Raw genomic sequence first — 19075 nt, 5'->3', positions numbered from 1 at the left:
TCACAATAATAAAGAGCCAATAAGCTTAAGAAGAGTAAGAAAGTTAACTGGAAATAAGGGCTAGAGAGTTGTCTTAAATGAAAAATCAAAGAGTATTACAGTGACACAGAAAATGATTATTAACATATGGAGAAACTGAAATTATTTTAGTGAATATCTGTCAGGTTGGGAAGAGAGGTTAAACATGGCTGCAGTGGAACTGTATTTCTTGAATTAATGGAAACAATAGTTATTCCTGTTGTGGGCTTTTCAAAACAAAACACCCACACTTCCCAACTCCCACTGCTCTGTGTCTTTCTATCTGTCCATCTATGTATCTAACATGAAAGAACTAGAAAGGAAGAAATGATGGCTAATTAATTAATTAATTAATTTAATTTTTTAAAAATTAAAACATTTATAGCCTGCCCTACTGTATATCAAGGGATCTCAGGTCAAGTTACAAACCTGTAGAAACAATTTAAAAATATAAGATATTTTAAACAATTTAAAATTAATCAATTTAACACACAAAATCAAAGCATTCAAACATTAAACACATTTAAACCATTGCAATAAACCTGCACAATGATTTTAGTGTTTCTTTCTGTGCAATGGTTTCTTAGCCTACCTTAAACTATGCACAAATTATACATTTTTTTAAAAAAATCATTAAACAAGGACAGATGAATAACCATAAAATAAGCATGCAAGAAGAGATACAATTTATTATGCAGGTATTTATAGCTTTCAGACACAAGGAAAATTTTTAGTGACAGATAATGATCCTTGCTTCTTACATATGTAGATTCTAAACAGTGCATTCAGAGCTGATTAAACAGCCGAAGGTTATTGCAAATGATGTCACTATAGTCTCCACAGTCTCAAGTAGATACCACAGATATATGTTTGGAAAAAACTTCATTGTCTTTAATTAAAAAAAAAAAACAGGAGCATTTGGATTACAATTTACTTACCCACACATTCTTTTTCATCCATCTGTATAATGGATGCTCGCAGCATTTGATGATGTTAATTATTTATAAATTTATCTCCTTCGTTTTACTATATCCAAATCAACCATTTCACAACACATTAAAGCAACATTTAAACAATAGAACAATACATATTTAAAAAACAGCAAAAGGACAGTTAAAAGCAGCTTATCCAATATTTTTAAAATCTAGGAAAATGAGAACAGTGATCTATTAAAATAGTAACTCATTTCAGACTGATGGGCTTTAAAGCGAGTGGATTTGAATACTTATTAATCTTGGGAGATAGTGTCATTAAGGTGGGACAACTGAGACATCTCACCTCCTGAGAAGGTCCTGTCTCTGATGTCCACTAGAGATTGGCACAAACCTTCCCCTGCCTTCTCCAGGCAATTGCACTCACCACCAGAATGCTTGCCTCCTTTGTCTGCTCAGGTGATCATCCTCTCTGGTAGCAGCACACATCCCTCCATCACCTCCTCAGGCGGTCACCCACCCAGAGGCAGTGCCATGGGCTTCCCTGCTCTGCTTCCTCATTTGAGTAGCTGCTGGAGGAGGCAGAGGAGGGACGTGTACTGCTGCTGGTGAGTGGGTCACCTGAGGAGGAGGGGCATAGAAGCAAATGACACTTGTGGAACACCTGCACAGGTGTTGTGCCAAACCATGCCAAACTGCTGAACCAGCGTTTACACCCATCTCTAGTGTCCAACTATCTAGCTGATTGTAAGGGCACAGCAGTGAGACAAGGAAAACAGGCAAAAACATTACTAAAACACATAGAAGAACAAGCTTTGTAGAAGACAAAACTGATTTGCTCCTGCCTTGTCTTCCATTGTGCATGTATAATTTTTGGTCTTCTTGCCACCATTTTTCTGCCCCTCACCAGCAGACCTCTCGGAAATGGAAAGTGCTTGAAAGAGATCTAAGGAATTTTTTACTGCTACTTTTTTCAGGGAACAGTAGAGAAAATAATACAAAAAATTCTTATTTTTGGCAGTTCACATAGTCTTGCCATGCTGAGGTGTCTCTCTGTATCAGTTAAATTTTCCAACTTCCTGTGAAAATGGGACCCTTAGTCTCATTTTTCTTTCTTTTCCTCAGTTTTGCCTCTTTTATTATGCAAGAAACATACCAAATTCTGCACAGCTCAGAACCCCTTTCAGAACTGTAATAATTATGTGCAGGTTGGCATTTTTCCCAGAAAAAAAATGGCCACAATATATCCAAGAAATACAACATGGTTTCCTTTTCCCCATAGCTTCTTGTCAAGAACAAAAGGCTACAACACCCACAATTTCAAGGCATAAGTAAATTTTCCCTACTTCAGAATATTCCTTCCCTGTTGCTACAGAGCTGATTGATGAGGAAGGAGATTAATCAGTGGCACATCTACTCTAGTTGGAACAGTGATTGCCCATTAGGTTCCTTTGTCACATTTCCAGGGGTTTTAACAGGCAAAAGTCCAATAAACCAGTCCAGTATCAGAAGTCCACAAGATACAAAGCAGATACCAAAATGCCAGAGCCAAAACACAAACCATAGTAAGAAGTAAGAGTCCAAAGCCCAGAGTCCAAAAAACAAGGTTGAAGATGAGCAGGAACATGGATGCAAGCCAGAGTGTTGACTTGTTACTTCCACAATCTTGCAAGCCTCTGGGTGCAGATTTTATAGCAACAGCAGTCATCTAAACACCTCGTCCTGCTAAAACTCAGGGCTGGTCGACTTGATGTTCCTATGGGAAGCATTCATGGGGGCTTCGGATCTTCGTGTCATGAGTCCTTGCCGAAGCTTCTCCCGTACTCTGGCTACTGGGGGAGGAGAATCTGGTGGTGATTCAGCTGTCTGTGATTCTAACTGCCCAGCATTCTCCTCAGCTGTAATTAACCCCTCAGATTCCAGATCTTCTTCAGCTGAACTCATGAGATCCTTTAGGAATGTAATGCATATATTTCCTTTAAAGTTGATATTGTTCCTTGCTTTTCAGTGCCTAATGAAAAAGACACTTCACAAATACTCTTTTGATACTAGCAGAGTGAAGCATGACTTTCAGAGCAAAATTAATGACAATTATATATTTTTAGTTTTCTTGACAGAAAATACCATGGATCATATTTCTCTTAGAAAAATGACTGGGGAACCAACAAGAAGAGCAACTGTTAGTGCTCCACCTATCCTAACAACTTACATGGACAGTAAACATAATGAAGTCACCCAGAGAGCAATGTTGCCTAGCAAGATGGCTTCAGAAGAAATATCAGACAGACTGACAACAACCCCATGCCTAGATGTATGTCAGCTTCCAAGGAGTCTAATGTCATGCCCTCAGAAGAAGAGGTCTGAATCTCAGTTACTGCTGCATGGAAGGGGAAAATGTGAGATACAGATTGATATACATATATAATGTAGACAATGTAAAATAGACCTTCTGAGCTCATTGTGATGCTCTGGTTCACCTGGTATCCTTGATGGGGATAAATGGTATTGTCTTAACATATGCAAGCAATACAAAAGCCACCATCCTTTCTCTAGCGTGTTCAACAATTTACATATATAGGGATGCATGAAAGTATGTATTGCTCAATCTCCCTACTTTTTCAAGTGATGTGACCACCCATAATTGGGGGCTGACTTCACTGTTTCATTTGGATACAAAATCAATGGTAGAGATGTGTTAGAGTCTTCTCTCTGATGAAATTCTAGGTGAGACTGGCCACCTATTAATTTAGCTTCAGAACAGTTTTTTTTAAATTATAGAATAATAACTAAAAGCACTTGTTAACTTTGAACAAACCTACATAGAAGCAGACTTTTACAGAAGCATGATTTAGCAATAATAATGACTTGTAGAAAAAATATTTTCTTTATGGATCATAAATGTATTAATGGAAATTATTGTTATAAGATGATGTATGAGTTTAAGTATGAGTTCCTGGTGCTATGTAATGGAGCCTTGGCAGATTCATCCACTGTTGGTAAGCAAACTGCCATGTCAGCACCAGCAAAAAAAAAATGTGTTTCTTGAAGATTGTAGCTTGTGAAAAATAGTTTGAAAATGTCTGGACATTTTCCTAGACATGTCCTAGAAGACATCCTAGAAACAGTCTGTTGGAAGAGAACTTGCTGAAAGATCACTTTGGAACATAGGGGAGAAATCACTGGCAACATAAATCACTCCCTTTTATCACTATAAACTTCGTAAGCTTTAGTTGAAGTTTTTTTTTTTTTGCAAAGTTTTGATATCAATTTTGGCATGAAGTTACTATAAGTTTTGAGTACTTGCTTGGCCTTTAGCATTCTTTCTTGGCCATGAATTTTACCACCTGGGTAGACATAGTGAACAGTAGATGTACTTTAGGGAATGCTCAGTTGGTAAACTGAAAATATGTCTTCTACAGGGAGAGTGGTTCGTGTGTAGCCATCAAGGCAATGCACGTTATTTTGGATAAGGTTACATTATGGGAGTCAAAAGGCGTGCTCTGGTCCATGGGGTCACGAAGAGTCGGACACGACTAAATGACACAATGAATCATGCATGCTTTAAAGATATGCTAAATGCTTGCTCTTCCTATAAAGCTGAAGTACTAGCAGCACTACTGCAGAAGGTTAAAGTAACAATGAGAGAGGACCATAAATCACTACATGTGGGAGAAATGACAAATTTCAAGGAGAAGCCTCTTGAGTAATATTGTTAATTTATGTAGCATGTCTTTCTTTCTTTCTTTCTTTCTTTCTTTCTTTCTTTCTTTCTTTCTTTCTTTCTTTCTTTCTTTCTTTCTTTCTTTCTTTCTTTCTTTCTTTCTTTCTTTCTTTCTTTACTTTTTATTTACACAATAATGGAAGTTCTCCAAGTGGATTACAAAAAACTGGAATGATAAAAAGCAATATAAGATTCAGTGCAATACAAAGTAGCAAAGCAAAGTATGTTTTTAAAAATCAAGCTGCTGTAAAATTTTATATATAAACATTTAAGATGCCAGGAAGCTCTTTGTCTAGTGAAAATTTAATAGTGCAGGTGCCAAGTGAATCTTCTTGGGAAGAGTTTTCAACAGGTGAGGTGCCACATAATTGAGAAGACCCTCTCAGATGTAGCCAACTAACTGTCTACTGGTGGTAGCTGGTACTTGTTGAGACTGGTAGAGTGGGGTGCCAATATAGTTTATTTATTTTATGAAAGGGAAGCCAAAGCAGCTAAGATATTTTGGCTTTGTTTCTTTCCTCTTTCAATACAATCACATTACATACCCCTAATATGTCATATGGAAATGTACTGAAGAGTACATCTCCCTGAACTACAACTGATTATGTAGGCTTCCCTACTATCATTCATAAGTCTCTGCTGCAGGAGAATGCAATCTCTGCCACCCTTTCTAGCCAGTGGGCAGATGCCACTACCTAGCTGATCCAAATGGCCAAGCCTCCATAACCACCCAATTAATTTCCTTTGGAATCTTGAGGAGGTCCTTGGTGACAATTTCCTAGGTATATATAGGACATGTTCTTTGAGATACCCTGATCCTAAGTTTTAAACAGGATATGTGAATTGCCAAGGCATTTATAAGAAAGAATTTTTTTAAAAAATTAAACTTTGATACCTTTGTTGTTGTTACATGCTGTCAAGTTGGAAATTACTTCTAGCAGCCCTAATAGGGCTTTCAATGTATGGCAAGCACCTTTGTTGGGACCAATCAAAATAATAAGAATGTTGGAGCTTTTGAATGTGCAAGAATACTTCACCAGGCTAGATACTACAAAAAATTAGGAATGAGAGAAGAAGATGTTAATTTCCAAAAGCTGGCTGGGTATTGTAATCTTTAGATTTACAGTTATACTAATGTCCAACGTGGAGAGTGCAGACTGAGTGAAGAAGAATTAGGTCTGAAGGCACCAGTTTATGATTGTGTTGTCTGCTGAAATGCATACATAGTTAATGTCCGATTTTATTTCTGAAGACAAAAAGCATCTGACATTCCTTAATGCCTTGATCAAAGCACATGGGTTTGTGAGTCAACTGAGAGCAGAGGCATCGAGAAAAATGGCAGCTTTTATATCAGGAAAGCAGGATGTCATACAGATCTTGGGGCATAGAGGAATACTTGCTAGATGCAGTTAAAAATAATATAGAAATCCATTTCTAGTTAATAATGTGTGTGTATATATAAAACAGACATTAGAGCTTTAGGTCAAAGAGATGTACATATGAGAAATCTAATTGATTCTTCCCCCAACAGACTTAATTGTCACAGGTGAGAGAAGAAAACAAATCTATATGACAAAAGGAAGAAGACACCACACACACAAACACATATGAGATGGGCACGAACCTTGGTTTGGAGGTTTGTGCCAGTATATACACCAGTATGTATGTGTTCCCTTCCTCCATCTCACCAGCTGGATTCCCCTATTCATCAGCCAGTGTATGCTCCTCTCCTCCTCCTCTTTGGCTATTCAACCAATATCTAGCAGGAGCACAGGCTTCCCTGCACTGCCTCCTTGGCTGATTGCTCACTCAGACAAGAAAGCAGGACAGGCAAATCCATGCTCCTGCCAGGGACTGGAGTAGGAGACAAGCACGTGCTGGCTGGTGAGTTGCTAATTAGCCAGGGAAGAGGGGGAAGGGAATACATGGCGCTTGTGGTTCATGTCCATTTCTGATAAATAGAGTTTAAAATATCTCTTTCCAAATCATCCTTAAAAAAAAGAAATTTGTATAGATATTGCCCTTGCTCTCCCTGTTTGGGAACAGAAAAACAGTTTACTCACTCAGAAAAGCCAGGAAGATGATGGCTGCTGCCAAGAAGACACCAACCACCGGCTGATTAGAGATAAAGGGTGGGGCTAGTAAATCTTAGATACCTACTAGAAGTAGAGAGGAGCATTCTTGCCATGGTTTCCAGTTTAGTTACTCTACTACATGTGGAGAAGGACATGTCTGAGGAGGAGAACAACCTCTTCACGAGAGCATTCCATGTAACTCTGAACCTTGGAAAATTAGTGTCCTGACTCGGCTGAAGGATCCTCATAGATAGTGAAGGCTTTCAACTATAGATTGGGCAATTTTCCCATATGGAAGAGGAAGTGAAAATAGATTAATTTATTTAATTTATTTAACTTATATGCCACCCACACTACCCAAAGGTCTCTGGGCAGCTTACAACAATTTAAATACATTAAAAAGATAAAAACAAATAAAATACAATTAAAAATATGGTGCTCTAAAAATTGCCATCAGGACCCACAGTTGATATTATTTCAATTAAAAACCACCTGGTACAGGAAGGTTTTGACCAGGTGCCCAAATGTTATCAACATCGGCGCCAGACGAATCTGACTCAGGATGGTGTTCCATAGTCTGGGGGCAGCTGCTGAAAAGGCCCTTTATCTACAAGAGGGGATGGCTCTTTCAGGAGCGCCCCTTGGCTAGGTCTTAATTGCTGGGTAGGTTCATATGAAAGGAGGCGGTCCTTCAGGTATCCAGGGCCCAAGCTGTTTAGGGCTTCATATGTCAAAACAAGCACTTTGAATTGGGCCCGGGCAGCAACTGGCAGCCAATGTATGGTTTCCTAACAACTGAGTAAGACAGCAGTTTAAAAGAGTTTTTTTTCCAGCAAAGAAAGGAAGAAAAATGTGAACATGACATGACATTACATGATGACAAAGAGGAGAAGCTCATCTGGGAAGACAACTGTTCAGAACTCTCCAGGGGAGCTACTGTATGGGGGAAAACATTTTAAGGGATGGGCAGGATGCTGCATGGGTCCAGGAGCAGTGATTCCTCCACTTATTGTTTAGTCAGGGTTCTCTGGACTATAGATGGGCAGGATCCTCAGAATTCCCAAGAGCAGTGATTAGAAACATTTCCAGTGGCACCAATGTGTTAATGCCAAATTGTTAAGGTGAACTAATTTGGTGATTATCAGATGTTTAGAAATTTAACTTCTTGGTTCATTGTTTCATTAATTTGCTACTTTGTTAACTTCTCTGAGTTAACAGAGACAAGACTGGAATGCAATGCCCCTTTCAGGTGTAAAATGGACACAGAGATTTTCATTAGCAAGCATTTTAGATGTGGCTTAGAGACATCATGGTAAATTAATCTGCAGTGTCCTAAACATACTGAAACAGAAGTGCATGATACTTTTGGTGTAATTTTCCAACCAGAATTCTTTCCCTTCTGTGTGGGAAGAGAACAGAAGGAGGTCCCCCCCATTTTTTTCATGAATGGAAGTTGTCAAAGGCTCCAGAATTTCCCCACCTTCTCTGTCTTGGATCTTTAAAAACACAGACTTCCTGCTTGCATAGCTGGTAAACCCTACTCAACTGGCAGTTTCAATCCAAAATTAATAGTGTATATAATTAATTCTATGTGAATTGCTTCCACTGATATTAAATATTCAAACATCTGAAAGTCAGAAAGAAAATGTACACTCCATTGCTTTTGGTGAAAGTAGTATATGCACTTCTTTTATTATTTCCAGTTGTTTTAATTATACTTCCTGTCTTTCTACTTTTCATAGACAAAATGTGGCTAAGTGATGTATACACAAGAATTGGATCACTGAGTAGAGCTATGGAACAAGAGAAAAGTCAACAAAAGCAATTTACTGGGTAATATTATATCTACACTTTGGGATAAAAATTAATATGTAATCTTCATGTCCTTTTTTGTTTGTTCCTTTTCAAAATGGTCCTTAGATCTGGTAAGGTATATGTTATAATTTCACAAGATTATTCATCTATATTTTCAGTTTTTCAACAATAGAATTCTATTATATATGGTATAGGTGGTATAGTTCAGTGGGTTGGAGGACCTGGATAGGAGATCAATTCCCCAATGTACCTTTGGGGAGAGGGACCAGCAAGCTCAGCTGAAGCAAGTATGGCTGATGGGATTATGTGCTCTGCCACTGCTATAGCTTTTGGCAAATGGTAGGGTCCTAGAGTGCAACCCAAAGAAAAGTCTTGTAAACAGCCTTTGACTACTTTGCACCTAAAAAGCACCGAGAGGGTCACCATAATTTGGAATCAACTTGATGGCACATATTTATTATTTATTTATTGTTGTTAGAATTATATTAAATACACAAAATGAAATTTTATTTGACATATATACATCATTTACTGAATTATTTTGTTTACATGAGGATTCCCTTTATTTATATGCCTTCTCAAAATTAAGTCCCATTAAACTTAATGGGACGTACCTCCAGGTAAATGGAGATAGACTTAAAATGTGTATATCTCACCACATTTCTGTTAATATCAATCCTTCCAGGCAGCCAAAAATAAGAAATAATAACAGTAAAAAAAGATAAATTTGACGAGTACATGTGATAAACATCCATGGGGAGAGTGTTCTATATGTGAATGCCATACCCCAAAATGAATTGTTCATAAAGACTTTTATATATGGGTGGCTCATAACTGGAACAGGGGATGCCAAACTTTCCAAAGAAAAAGCCCCATTGAACTCAATGGGTCTTACTTTGGAGTAAACACACATAAGAACTATTGCTATTTGAATCTTCTGTTTAAAACCTGCTCCAAATGTCCCTGCTTCAGAATATTAAATGTCCATAACTGGATAAGTGGACAACTCCAAACTTTGGGGTGAGGCATCCCCTGTTCCAGTTATGAGCCAGTTTATTTATATATATTTATATATATGTGTGTGTATGTGTGTGTGTGTGTGTGTGTATATATATGTTCAGTGATAACTGTTGGAAGCTTGATCACCCTACAGATGGACCTTGATACCCTCTCTCACTACCGTTCCCAACAGGGTAGTTATCCTATATCTTTGATCAAAAAACATTACAATTCTTCTCTTTGGGATGGTTATCCTCTTCCACGGAATGTGCAGCTTTGGGAGAGATGTCCGTGGAGCGGTGAGAGAGGAGAGGCACATTCGTCTAGCCAGCCAGATCAGCTGACTCAACCATGGTGGTCAATGGGGTCATGATGTCACAGCCAAATTGCCCTCACACCTGATAGTGCTTGTCATAAATAGCCATTGTAATTTCCCAAATTCTGCCAACCTGAAAATGATAGATATCTCTTAGACCTCTTAATGACAGCACAATAACGTGAATGTTTAAACTGTGAGAGTTTTAAAAGATGTTGTTCTTCCAGTTATTTTGACTGTGATTTCTACTAGGCACTGCCTATAACAAACGTTAAATGCACAAATTGTTGTAAGCAAAGTTACTGAGCACAGTGACAAAAAGTTTTTATTCACAAGACACTCATAGCCATCTGATGTACTAACAAGTGCCTGACCAACATCATTAGATTTTTCTAAAAGAGACATAATCAGTATAAAACAGTTGAAGATGTGGGGGTGTGTGAGAGAAATATTCAGAGATACAATAAGTATCCTGGTAGCAATTTGTTTCCTACAGCATGCTCATCAGTTGCATAAATTCAAGAACTGAATTATCATGGCTCCAGACAACAATCTTACAATACTCATTCTTTTATTAGTTCATATTATTTAAAGCTTCCCTTGACAATCTAATTTTCTATGTGGAGGAAGTTATATATGCATGGCATTTATATATGGGACCATTCAAATTAACATTAGGGCTAAGAAGGTAAACTCTAAATGAAAGGACCTGGAAAAACTATTGGGAAAGTGTGTATGCTGGTGCTGACATCCATTTTATTTTTATGGATGCTTTTTATAATTTTTATATTTTATATGTGGAATAGGCCTATCTGTGGAAGGAAGATACCTGCTTCTTTCAGCTTCCTGTGAATTTTAATGTTTCTTCCTCACAGGAAGGACATCTCTCTTACCCTTCGTTCTTTTGCTCTGCCAGTCGAGAACAGGTCAAGAATAGGGAAAATTTAGCCAGTCAGTTTCCTTAGGACCCAGCTAGTATGGCTGGAGGTAAGAGAAAAAGGGAGTCAAAGTCCAGCTGTATTGTGAGACTCTGCACAAAAGATGGGCCACTATAAATGTTGAATTTGGCAGTAGATCCTGGAGGAACAAGTGTTGAAAGAAATCATGTTGCTTACTTTAAATGTCTTATAGTGGTTTGCTGCCAGAATTTGGAATTTTGTTGTTAAGTCATCAAGTCGTGACTCTTCATGACCCCATGGACCGGAGCATGCCAGGCCCTCCTGTCTTCCACTGCCTCCCAGAGTATGGTCAAATTCATGTTGGTAGCTTCGATGACATTGTCCAACCATCTCATCCTCTGTCGTCCTCTTCTCCTCTTGCCTTCACAGTTTCCCAACATCAGGGTCTTTTCCAGGGAGTCTTCTCTTCTCATGAGATGGCCAAAGTATTGGAGCCTCAGCTTCAGGATCTGTCCTTCCAGTGAGCACTCAGGGTTGATTTCCTTTAGAATGGATAGATTTGTTCTCATTGCAGCCCAGGGGACTCTCAAGGGTCTCCTCCAGCACCACAATTCAAAAGCAACAATTCTTTGGAGGTCAGCCTTCTTTATGGTCCAGCTCTCCCTTCCATACATCAGTACTGGAAAAACCATAGCTTAGACTAAGCGGACCTTTGTCAGCAAGGTGATGTCTCTGCATTTTAAGATGCTGTCTAGGTTTGTCATTGCTTTCCTCCGAAGAAGCAGGCGTCTTTTAATTTTGTGGTTGCTGTCACCCTCTGCAGTGATCATGGAGCCCAGGAAAGTAAAATATGTCACTACCTCCATATGTTCCCCTTCAATTTGCCAGGAGGTGATGGGACCAGTGGTCATGATCTTAGTTTTTTTAAAATGTTGAGCTTTAGACCAATTTTTGCACTCTCCTCTTTCACCTTATTACGAGGCTCTTTTATTCCTCCTCACTTTCTGCCATCAGAGAGGTATCATCTGCATATCTGAGGTTACTGATATTTCTTCCAGAAGTCTTAATTCCAGCTTTTTGCATGATTTGTTCTGCATATAAGTTAAATAAGCAGGGGGACAATATACAACCTTGTCGTATTCCTTTCCCAGTTTTCAACCAATCAGTTGTTCCATATCCAGTTCTAACTGTTGCTTCTTGTCCCACATATAGATTTCTCAGGAGATAGATAAGGTGATCAGGCACTCCCATTTCTTTAAGGACTTGCCATAGTTTGCTGTGGTCCACACAGTCAAAGGCTTTTGCGTAGTCAATGAAACAGAAGTAGATGTTTTTCTGGAACTCTCTGGCTTTCTCCATAATCCAGTGCATGTTAGCAATTTGGTCTCTAGTTCCTCTGCCCCTTCAGAATCCAGCTTGTACTTCTGGGAGTTCTCAGTCCACATATTGCTGAAGCCTGCCTTTGAAGATTTAGAGCATAACCTTGCTAGAGTGTGAAATGAGTGCAATTGTACAGTAGTATTCTTTCTCATTGCCTTTCTTTGGGATTAGGATATAGATTGATCTTTTCCAATCCTCTGGCCATTCCTGAGTTTTCCAGACTTGCTAGCATATTGAGTAACAGAATCATCTTTTAAGATTTTAAATAGTTTGACTGGAATGCTATCTTCTCCACTGGCCTTGTTGTTAGCCATGCTTTCTATGGCCCACTTGGCTTCATTCTCCAGGATGTCTGGCTCAAGATCAGCAACCACACTATCTGGGTTGTCTGTGACATTCAGATCTTTGAATTCCAAGGCCAAACTTTCCTGTTGTTCCTTTTATCTCTCGACTCCCTACTTTAGCATTCCAATCCGCTATAATGAGAAGAACATCTTTCTTTGGTGTCTGTTCTACAAGGTGTTGTAAATCTTCATAGAAATGGTCAATTTCAGCCTCTTCAGCATCGGTGGTTGGTGCATAAACTTGGATTACTGTCATGTTGAAAGGTCTGCCTTGGATTCATATTGAAATCATTGTATCATTTTTGAGATTGTATCCCAGTATAGCTTTTCCCACTCTTTTGTTGACTATGAGGGCTACTCCATTTCTTCTACGGTATTCTTGCCTACAAAAGTAGATATGATCATCGTCTTAATTGAATTTGCCCCTTCTCGTCCATTTTAGTTCACTGACACCCAGGATATCTATGTTCATTCTTGCCATCTCCTGTTTGACCATGTCCATCTCACCAAGGTTCATAGATCTTACATTCCAGGTTCCTATGCAGTATTTTTCTTTGCAGCATCAAACTTTCCTTTCAGTTCCACGCATGTCCACAGCTGAGCATCCTTTTGGCTATGGCCAAACCACTTCATTAGCTCTGGAGCTACTTGTACTTGTCCTCCGCTTTTCCTCATTAGCATGTTGGATGCCTTCCAACCTGAGAAGCTCATCTTCCAGTGTCATATCTTTGAACCTTTTGTTTCTGTGCATGGAGTTTTCTTGGCAAAGATATTGGAGTGGCTTGTCAGTTCCTACTCCCGGTGGATTGCGTTTAGTCAGAACTCTCCACCATGACCTGTCAGTCTTGGGTGTCCCTGCATGGCATAGCCCATAGCTTCTCTCAATTACTCTAGCCCCTTCACCACAACAAGGCAGCAATCCGTGAAGGGGAGAATTTGGAATGGGGAAACTCAAATTTAAACCAAGCCAATGCTTTCAGAATTTCTCCCCAGCTGCCACCAATTAGTCAGTAGATAAAAGACAACCCAAAAAAATTTAAAGTTGGTGTATGAAGCATTTCATTTCAGTTAATCAAACAGGACAGATTTAAATAGACTGAAAGATTTCATTGAAATCAGTGGGATTTAACTTTGGCTGGGTTGTGTTAATTGTGTATGGAATGATTATTGTAAAAAAAATTATAACTTTGAAGCTTGTTCTGTAGAAGTGTGAGTCTCTCAAAACCAAGGTCTTAAATGAACCAGATTGTCCCCCTGCCTCTTTTTTTCTTCCTCAATATGCCCTGCATGACTCCTCTCAAACTTCACTAGCAGGAAATTCTGAGGGAAAAATTAATCTTTCATGAAAACATGTGCATTTGCTTTGACATTTAGCTTCCCTTGCCCTTAATCAGAAAGCATTTTCATGTGAAGTTGCTGCCATGTTTCAACCCTGGCTTTTGCCTTGAATCCTAAGCAAATGAGAAAGTGTTGATGTGCTGTTTCTGGAACAGATCACAAAGCAGATTGGCATCATGGTAGTTATGGGGTTTAGCCCAATTCCACCCACTTTTACAGAAGGCAGTGTCAAAGACAGATCAGACAGCTTTCCATCTTGCAAAGTTATCTGCATTAACAGATAGCTTGTGCAATGAAGAATGGGCAGGTTGTCTTCTTTATTTCCTTGCATAAGCCGCAGTTCAGCTTCCAAAAAGCAGCCTGTTTCAGAAAAAAAAGCAACGTGAACTTTATTTCATTTTTCTTTTCCTTGCAAAACGAATGGCCTGCTTTTCAGTCCCATTAGACTACTGGACGTGGTTGCAGGGTACTGGCTTTTTCAAATGACTCCTTACTGTTCACAAAATGCATCAATTTGGGGAGTACATAAAAATTATATATTTTGTGCCACTATTTCTCCAGAATACATGGCCGTATTTCTTTATTTTTTTGACAGTGTACATTAGTTACCGAAGTAGAAAAATAATAAAAATGAGAAAGAAATAATGGATGTCTGTTTTGTACTTTTTAAAATACAGCAGTAACAATTTACTTGGATTGTCCACAAGCAAAGAGAATAAGAATGCCTGGTTTATGAAAAATCATCAGGGTAAATCCTTATTATTTTTAATAGTTATATCTATTGTAAATAACTGCCACTAAAATAAAAATTAGTACACTTTCTTAATCAATTTAAGAATATTTCTAACAGCAGAAGGGATTTATTTTTTGTGAACTAGATCTTTCCCCTCATTATTAGAGATAGGCATGAACCATTGATTTGATGGTTCATGCCGATGTGTTTTTTAGGAAAACAAGTATTTGGCACCTCAGCCTCCCTGCTCTCCCCCCCCCCCCCCCGGTGCTGCCTCTGAGTGGGTTCTCACTGGAGGACGTGGGGCTGGGAAGTGCCAGATATCTGGTCTGCCAAAAAATATGTATACTGGCACGAACTGCCCAACAACCAGTTCATGCCCATCTCTACTCATTATACATGTTGACACTTTAGGAGAAAAGTCTGTTTCCATCACAAAATGTAATATATCTCTTATATACCATCATAGCATAAGAGTATGAAAAATATACTATTCATAAATTAACCAGATTTTGCTTGTAAATCATAAAATAGAGTTTTAATAGTATTTATAAAACATGCATTTTCTTCAGGCTTGCATTATAAAAATTTGAATTTATATAAAAAATAAGTTCAGCTAAGCTTTACTTCTATCCAATCATGACCAAGTAAGAGTTGCATTGCATATGGGTTATATCATGAATTGTCATTGACAGATGTTCAAAATTACTTTTGCTATGTTTGTTTTAACCTCCCCACCCCCATCCTACAGTTTGAAAGACTCTGAAGGGCCTGTGTTTTTACCTGTCATTCAATGCTACAAAGAGCCAGTGAGCAGATCTCTAGCATCTCCCACAAGTGTATTTACTTATACTAAGGATATACGTTGTTATTAACTGGAAAGTAGGGGTTCTTTTATCATGTTTCAATGGAAAATTTTCTAACTCTGCCAGATTTTACGAAACTACAATTATATGTATGTATTTTATATTGATTTGGTTTTACTGGTCTTTGACCATGATAAAGCATTCATTCATTCATTCACAAGGGTATAGTTTGGATAGAAGGGTTTAAAGGTTATGTGTGTATAATGTGATGGTGATTTTGGTATTCAGTCACAGAAAATGATAGGTTCTTCATAGACACTCAATGGGAAGTGGAGTTGAAAGAGCATTGTGGCGGAGTCATACTGGGTTTTACCATCCTCCTATGTAAGCATTCATAAATGAACACCCAGTTGGAAGGAGACCTGAGTCACACAGTCATCTTCCTTTTCTGAGTGGATGGAGTCTCACAAACTGAGCCCTGCAATTAGGTGCTCACATGGAAGATTTTGTTCACATACTGGCAGCTACTTGCCTCATGCTACTTCTTGGTGGTATCTCAGCTAGGCCAAAAGACAGTACAATCCTATGCATGTCTGCTCAGTACTCAGTAATATATATTGCATCCACTGGGACATAGTCCCATTTCAGTGGTTTAGGTCTCTGGCTGCAAAGCCAAAAGGTTGGGAGTTCAATTCCTCACTGTGCCTCCTTGCTAGGGAATGGACTTGATGATCCATAGGGTCCTTTCCAGTTCTGCTAGTTCTGCAGTTCTAAGATGATGATGATGATGATGATGTATCTAGGTGATGGCTTTATTTACTCCATACAATTTAGATTATACCTCACTACTGAGTTTTTATGTCACACACATACACACACACAGAGCAACCTAAGTCTAGAATGTATTTACTCACTCATAGTATTACATTTACATAATACTATATATTTGTAAATGTAATACTATGAACGGGAAAATGCATTCTAGACTTAGGAGACTCTTATCACCTTATTGTGAGATGGCTTCACATTTATAATGAGCCTGAGCTGGAAAATAAATTGTAGTTTTGTAGGACAGTCACAGGACCAGAATCATGCTGGTTTCTGACCTTCTTGGTGCAGAATATGAACAATAATATTGGTACATACGGTGTATATTGGTTAGGTGAATATCAACAAATCTAGGACATCACCAAACCTACATTGCTTCTACTGATACCATGATTTTTCAGTTCTCGACTGTCCACTGTATGTATTGCCAATTTCACATGTATTTCCTATATGTAAAAACATTATGTTAGTTTGACTCTAAAAGGGCTTTAAAGGTAAGGGAAATATTTAAGGAGTGGTTCTACCAGTTCCACGCCTATATTCGGTGAATTTCCATGGCTGAGTGGGGATTCAAACCCAGGCCTCCTGAGTCCTAGTCCATCACTCAATCCACTACACCACCCTGGGCATCAAAAAGCACAATGACATATATCTTATTGCCATTATCTCATAAAGTTATGCTTTGAAAAAACACATTAATGGGATCAACATCCAATTTATTGTGACTCAAGGAGCTCATTATTCCCAATATATGCATGCAAATTAATCTGGATATGCAAATCCACTTCCTGTTTTATGTCAAGTCATGTCTTCAGCACTTCCACTGAGTAGAGAGCAGAGCAATTGGGATGTATACAAAGGCTGTTTATTCCAAATATTTCGTGCACATAAATGTTTTAAACATGAGTTGGCACAGACGTTTTGCATAAAATGTGCTACAATGCAACTGCCTTTAAAAAACAAAACAAGGTTGTTCTGTTTGCCTGTTAAGTCAGCTCTCACAGTTCTTAGAAATGTCATTTATTAAATGTCACGCTAATTGCTTGTAATATCAACCCTGAAAAGCAAACCTTTGTGAGTGATCTTTCAGAAGCTTTATTTTTCTCTGTTCTGTCTGTCTGGTACATTTTGCAAAGAATAAACAAACAAGATTTACCTTTGATACAGCACCCCTTGCTTAAAAAAAGTACAGCTGACTGGTGCAGTTAAGGATATTTCATGTGGGAGAACAACAACAAAAGGCTCTATTCTAAATTAATCACCTGGTTTAAAATTAATTCAGTGAAATTAATAGCCTAAGCCAGACATCATCATTCATCATCAATATTGTATAACCTGAATCCAGTTTATGAGTTGGGGGTCTAGTTCGTATATTATATTCATATGGTTTGTCTGCTAAGATGAATGATAAATAAGAATGTAACCAAACATCCATCAGCCCCCTTTCCAGGTTTGGGAAAGCTTTGAGGCATAAATGGAATGGCCCCTTACAGTAAGTCTACCATTGTTGCGAACTGCTGCACTTCCTCATCACTGCAACCCATTTGTTTGCTCACCTCATACAGAAGGAACAATCAAGCGAGCAGTGGCATTTTTGCTCCTGCTTCCTGCCATTCTTGTTGTCTGGATTACAGCAAAGTATTGTTGAATATGCAAGCTGCAATAAAGAATGGCAAAGAGAAGGAAGCAGCTCCAGAGGGCTCTTTCCAGTGCTCCCCCTGCACGAATGTGGCCCCCTTGGGACTCACTATGTGCCTTACTATGGGGCCTTTTGGCACTAGCTCTGTTGCCCAGCGTCCTGTTTCATTCAATGGCCAAGCCAGTTCCCCTGAGGATTCCACAGCACAGATATGGAAGTAGGAGCAATTTCTGGTGTTGCTGCCCCAACAGTGGATATTCAGCAACATATGGAGAGGCTTGGGAAAGGAAAATGGCACATTCATTCATCCAGTGTCCTTCCACCTTCGCAGTGGCCTGAGGCAAGAAGTTTGGGCCTCCTTCGTAGGTGGTATTAATACAGTATTTGTTCCTTGACATATAGAGGTCAGAGACAGGATCCTGATTGCTTTTACTTTTCCCATGACATATTCCTCTCTCTTGGAAGCTTCCTGTGCAAGGCGATGTTGCCTTAAATTGCTTTGCGCTGTAAATGTGATAAAGAGATCTCATGTTGAACTACTTTTGAGGGAATGTAGCAATATATATAAGAAATTCCAGATCTCCAATAATATGGACATTCACTTATTGGGTCCACACCTAAGACTCACAAAGTAATCATCATTTTAGGAAGTGCTTGTCATTGGAACCACTATAAGTTGGCAGCTGTTCTTCTGGCAAATATCTTGGTTATTATGAGAACAAAAGCAAGAGCACAAATTGTGTGACATCTTCAGTTCAAACCAATGGACAGAGGAGACTTCTTTCCACTCAATCCTTTTAGTTTAATTGATTTTCAGTTGAAATTTTCTTAGACAGTTTTGGGTGGTGTTTCTTTTCATGTACAAGGATTATGGATCAATGTACTTAAGAGCAGAGGAGAATTTCCCATACAACATTTGAATGTTGTTATTGATTGGTGCAAATTTTGCCCCTTTCATTACAGAATAAGCCTTGGTTTGATTGCCTGAATTATGTTGAGTGGTTTGATCTATATGCAGTTAGGTCTGGTGCACCCAAATTCTTGCCTACCCATGGCACTCTGGATAATATATGCAATTCTGAAGGTAATCCTACTGGATACAAGCTTGTGAAGGTGGACAAATATGGCATGATCCATCCACCTATCATGACACACTCAGAGTCTAACTCATACTGGCAGGTATGATTGTTAGACAGGGATAAATGTAAAGAATTACCGTATTTTTCGCTCTA

The 19075-nt window shown here is 38.7% G+C and overlaps 1 protein-coding gene across 1 annotated transcript in view; it reads left to right on the top strand.

Annotated features, from left to right (window-relative positions):
- IQCM (IQ motif containing M) overlaps window positions 1-19075 on the top strand; it is a 124425-nt gene that overhangs the window by 17469 nt on the left and 87881 nt on the right. Inside the window, exons 2-4 of the mRNA XM_078394764.1 lie at window positions 3056-3346; window positions 8489-8579; window positions 14515-14585. Of these exons, the coding sequence (XP_078250890.1) occupies window positions 3056-3346; window positions 8489-8579; window positions 14515-14585 (453 nt within the window). The remainder of the gene's footprint in view (window positions 1-3055; window positions 3347-8488; window positions 8580-14514; window positions 14586-19075) is intronic.

The sequence above is a fragment of the Pogona vitticeps genome, chromosome 5 (genome assembly GCF_051106095.1).
Source record: "Pogona vitticeps strain Pit_001003342236 chromosome 5, PviZW2.1, whole genome shotgun sequence".
NCBI lineage: Eukaryota > Metazoa > Chordata > Lepidosauria > Squamata > Agamidae > Pogona > Pogona vitticeps.
Note: the sequence above shows the minus strand (reverse complement) of the source record. Positions and strands in the feature narration are given on the sequence as shown.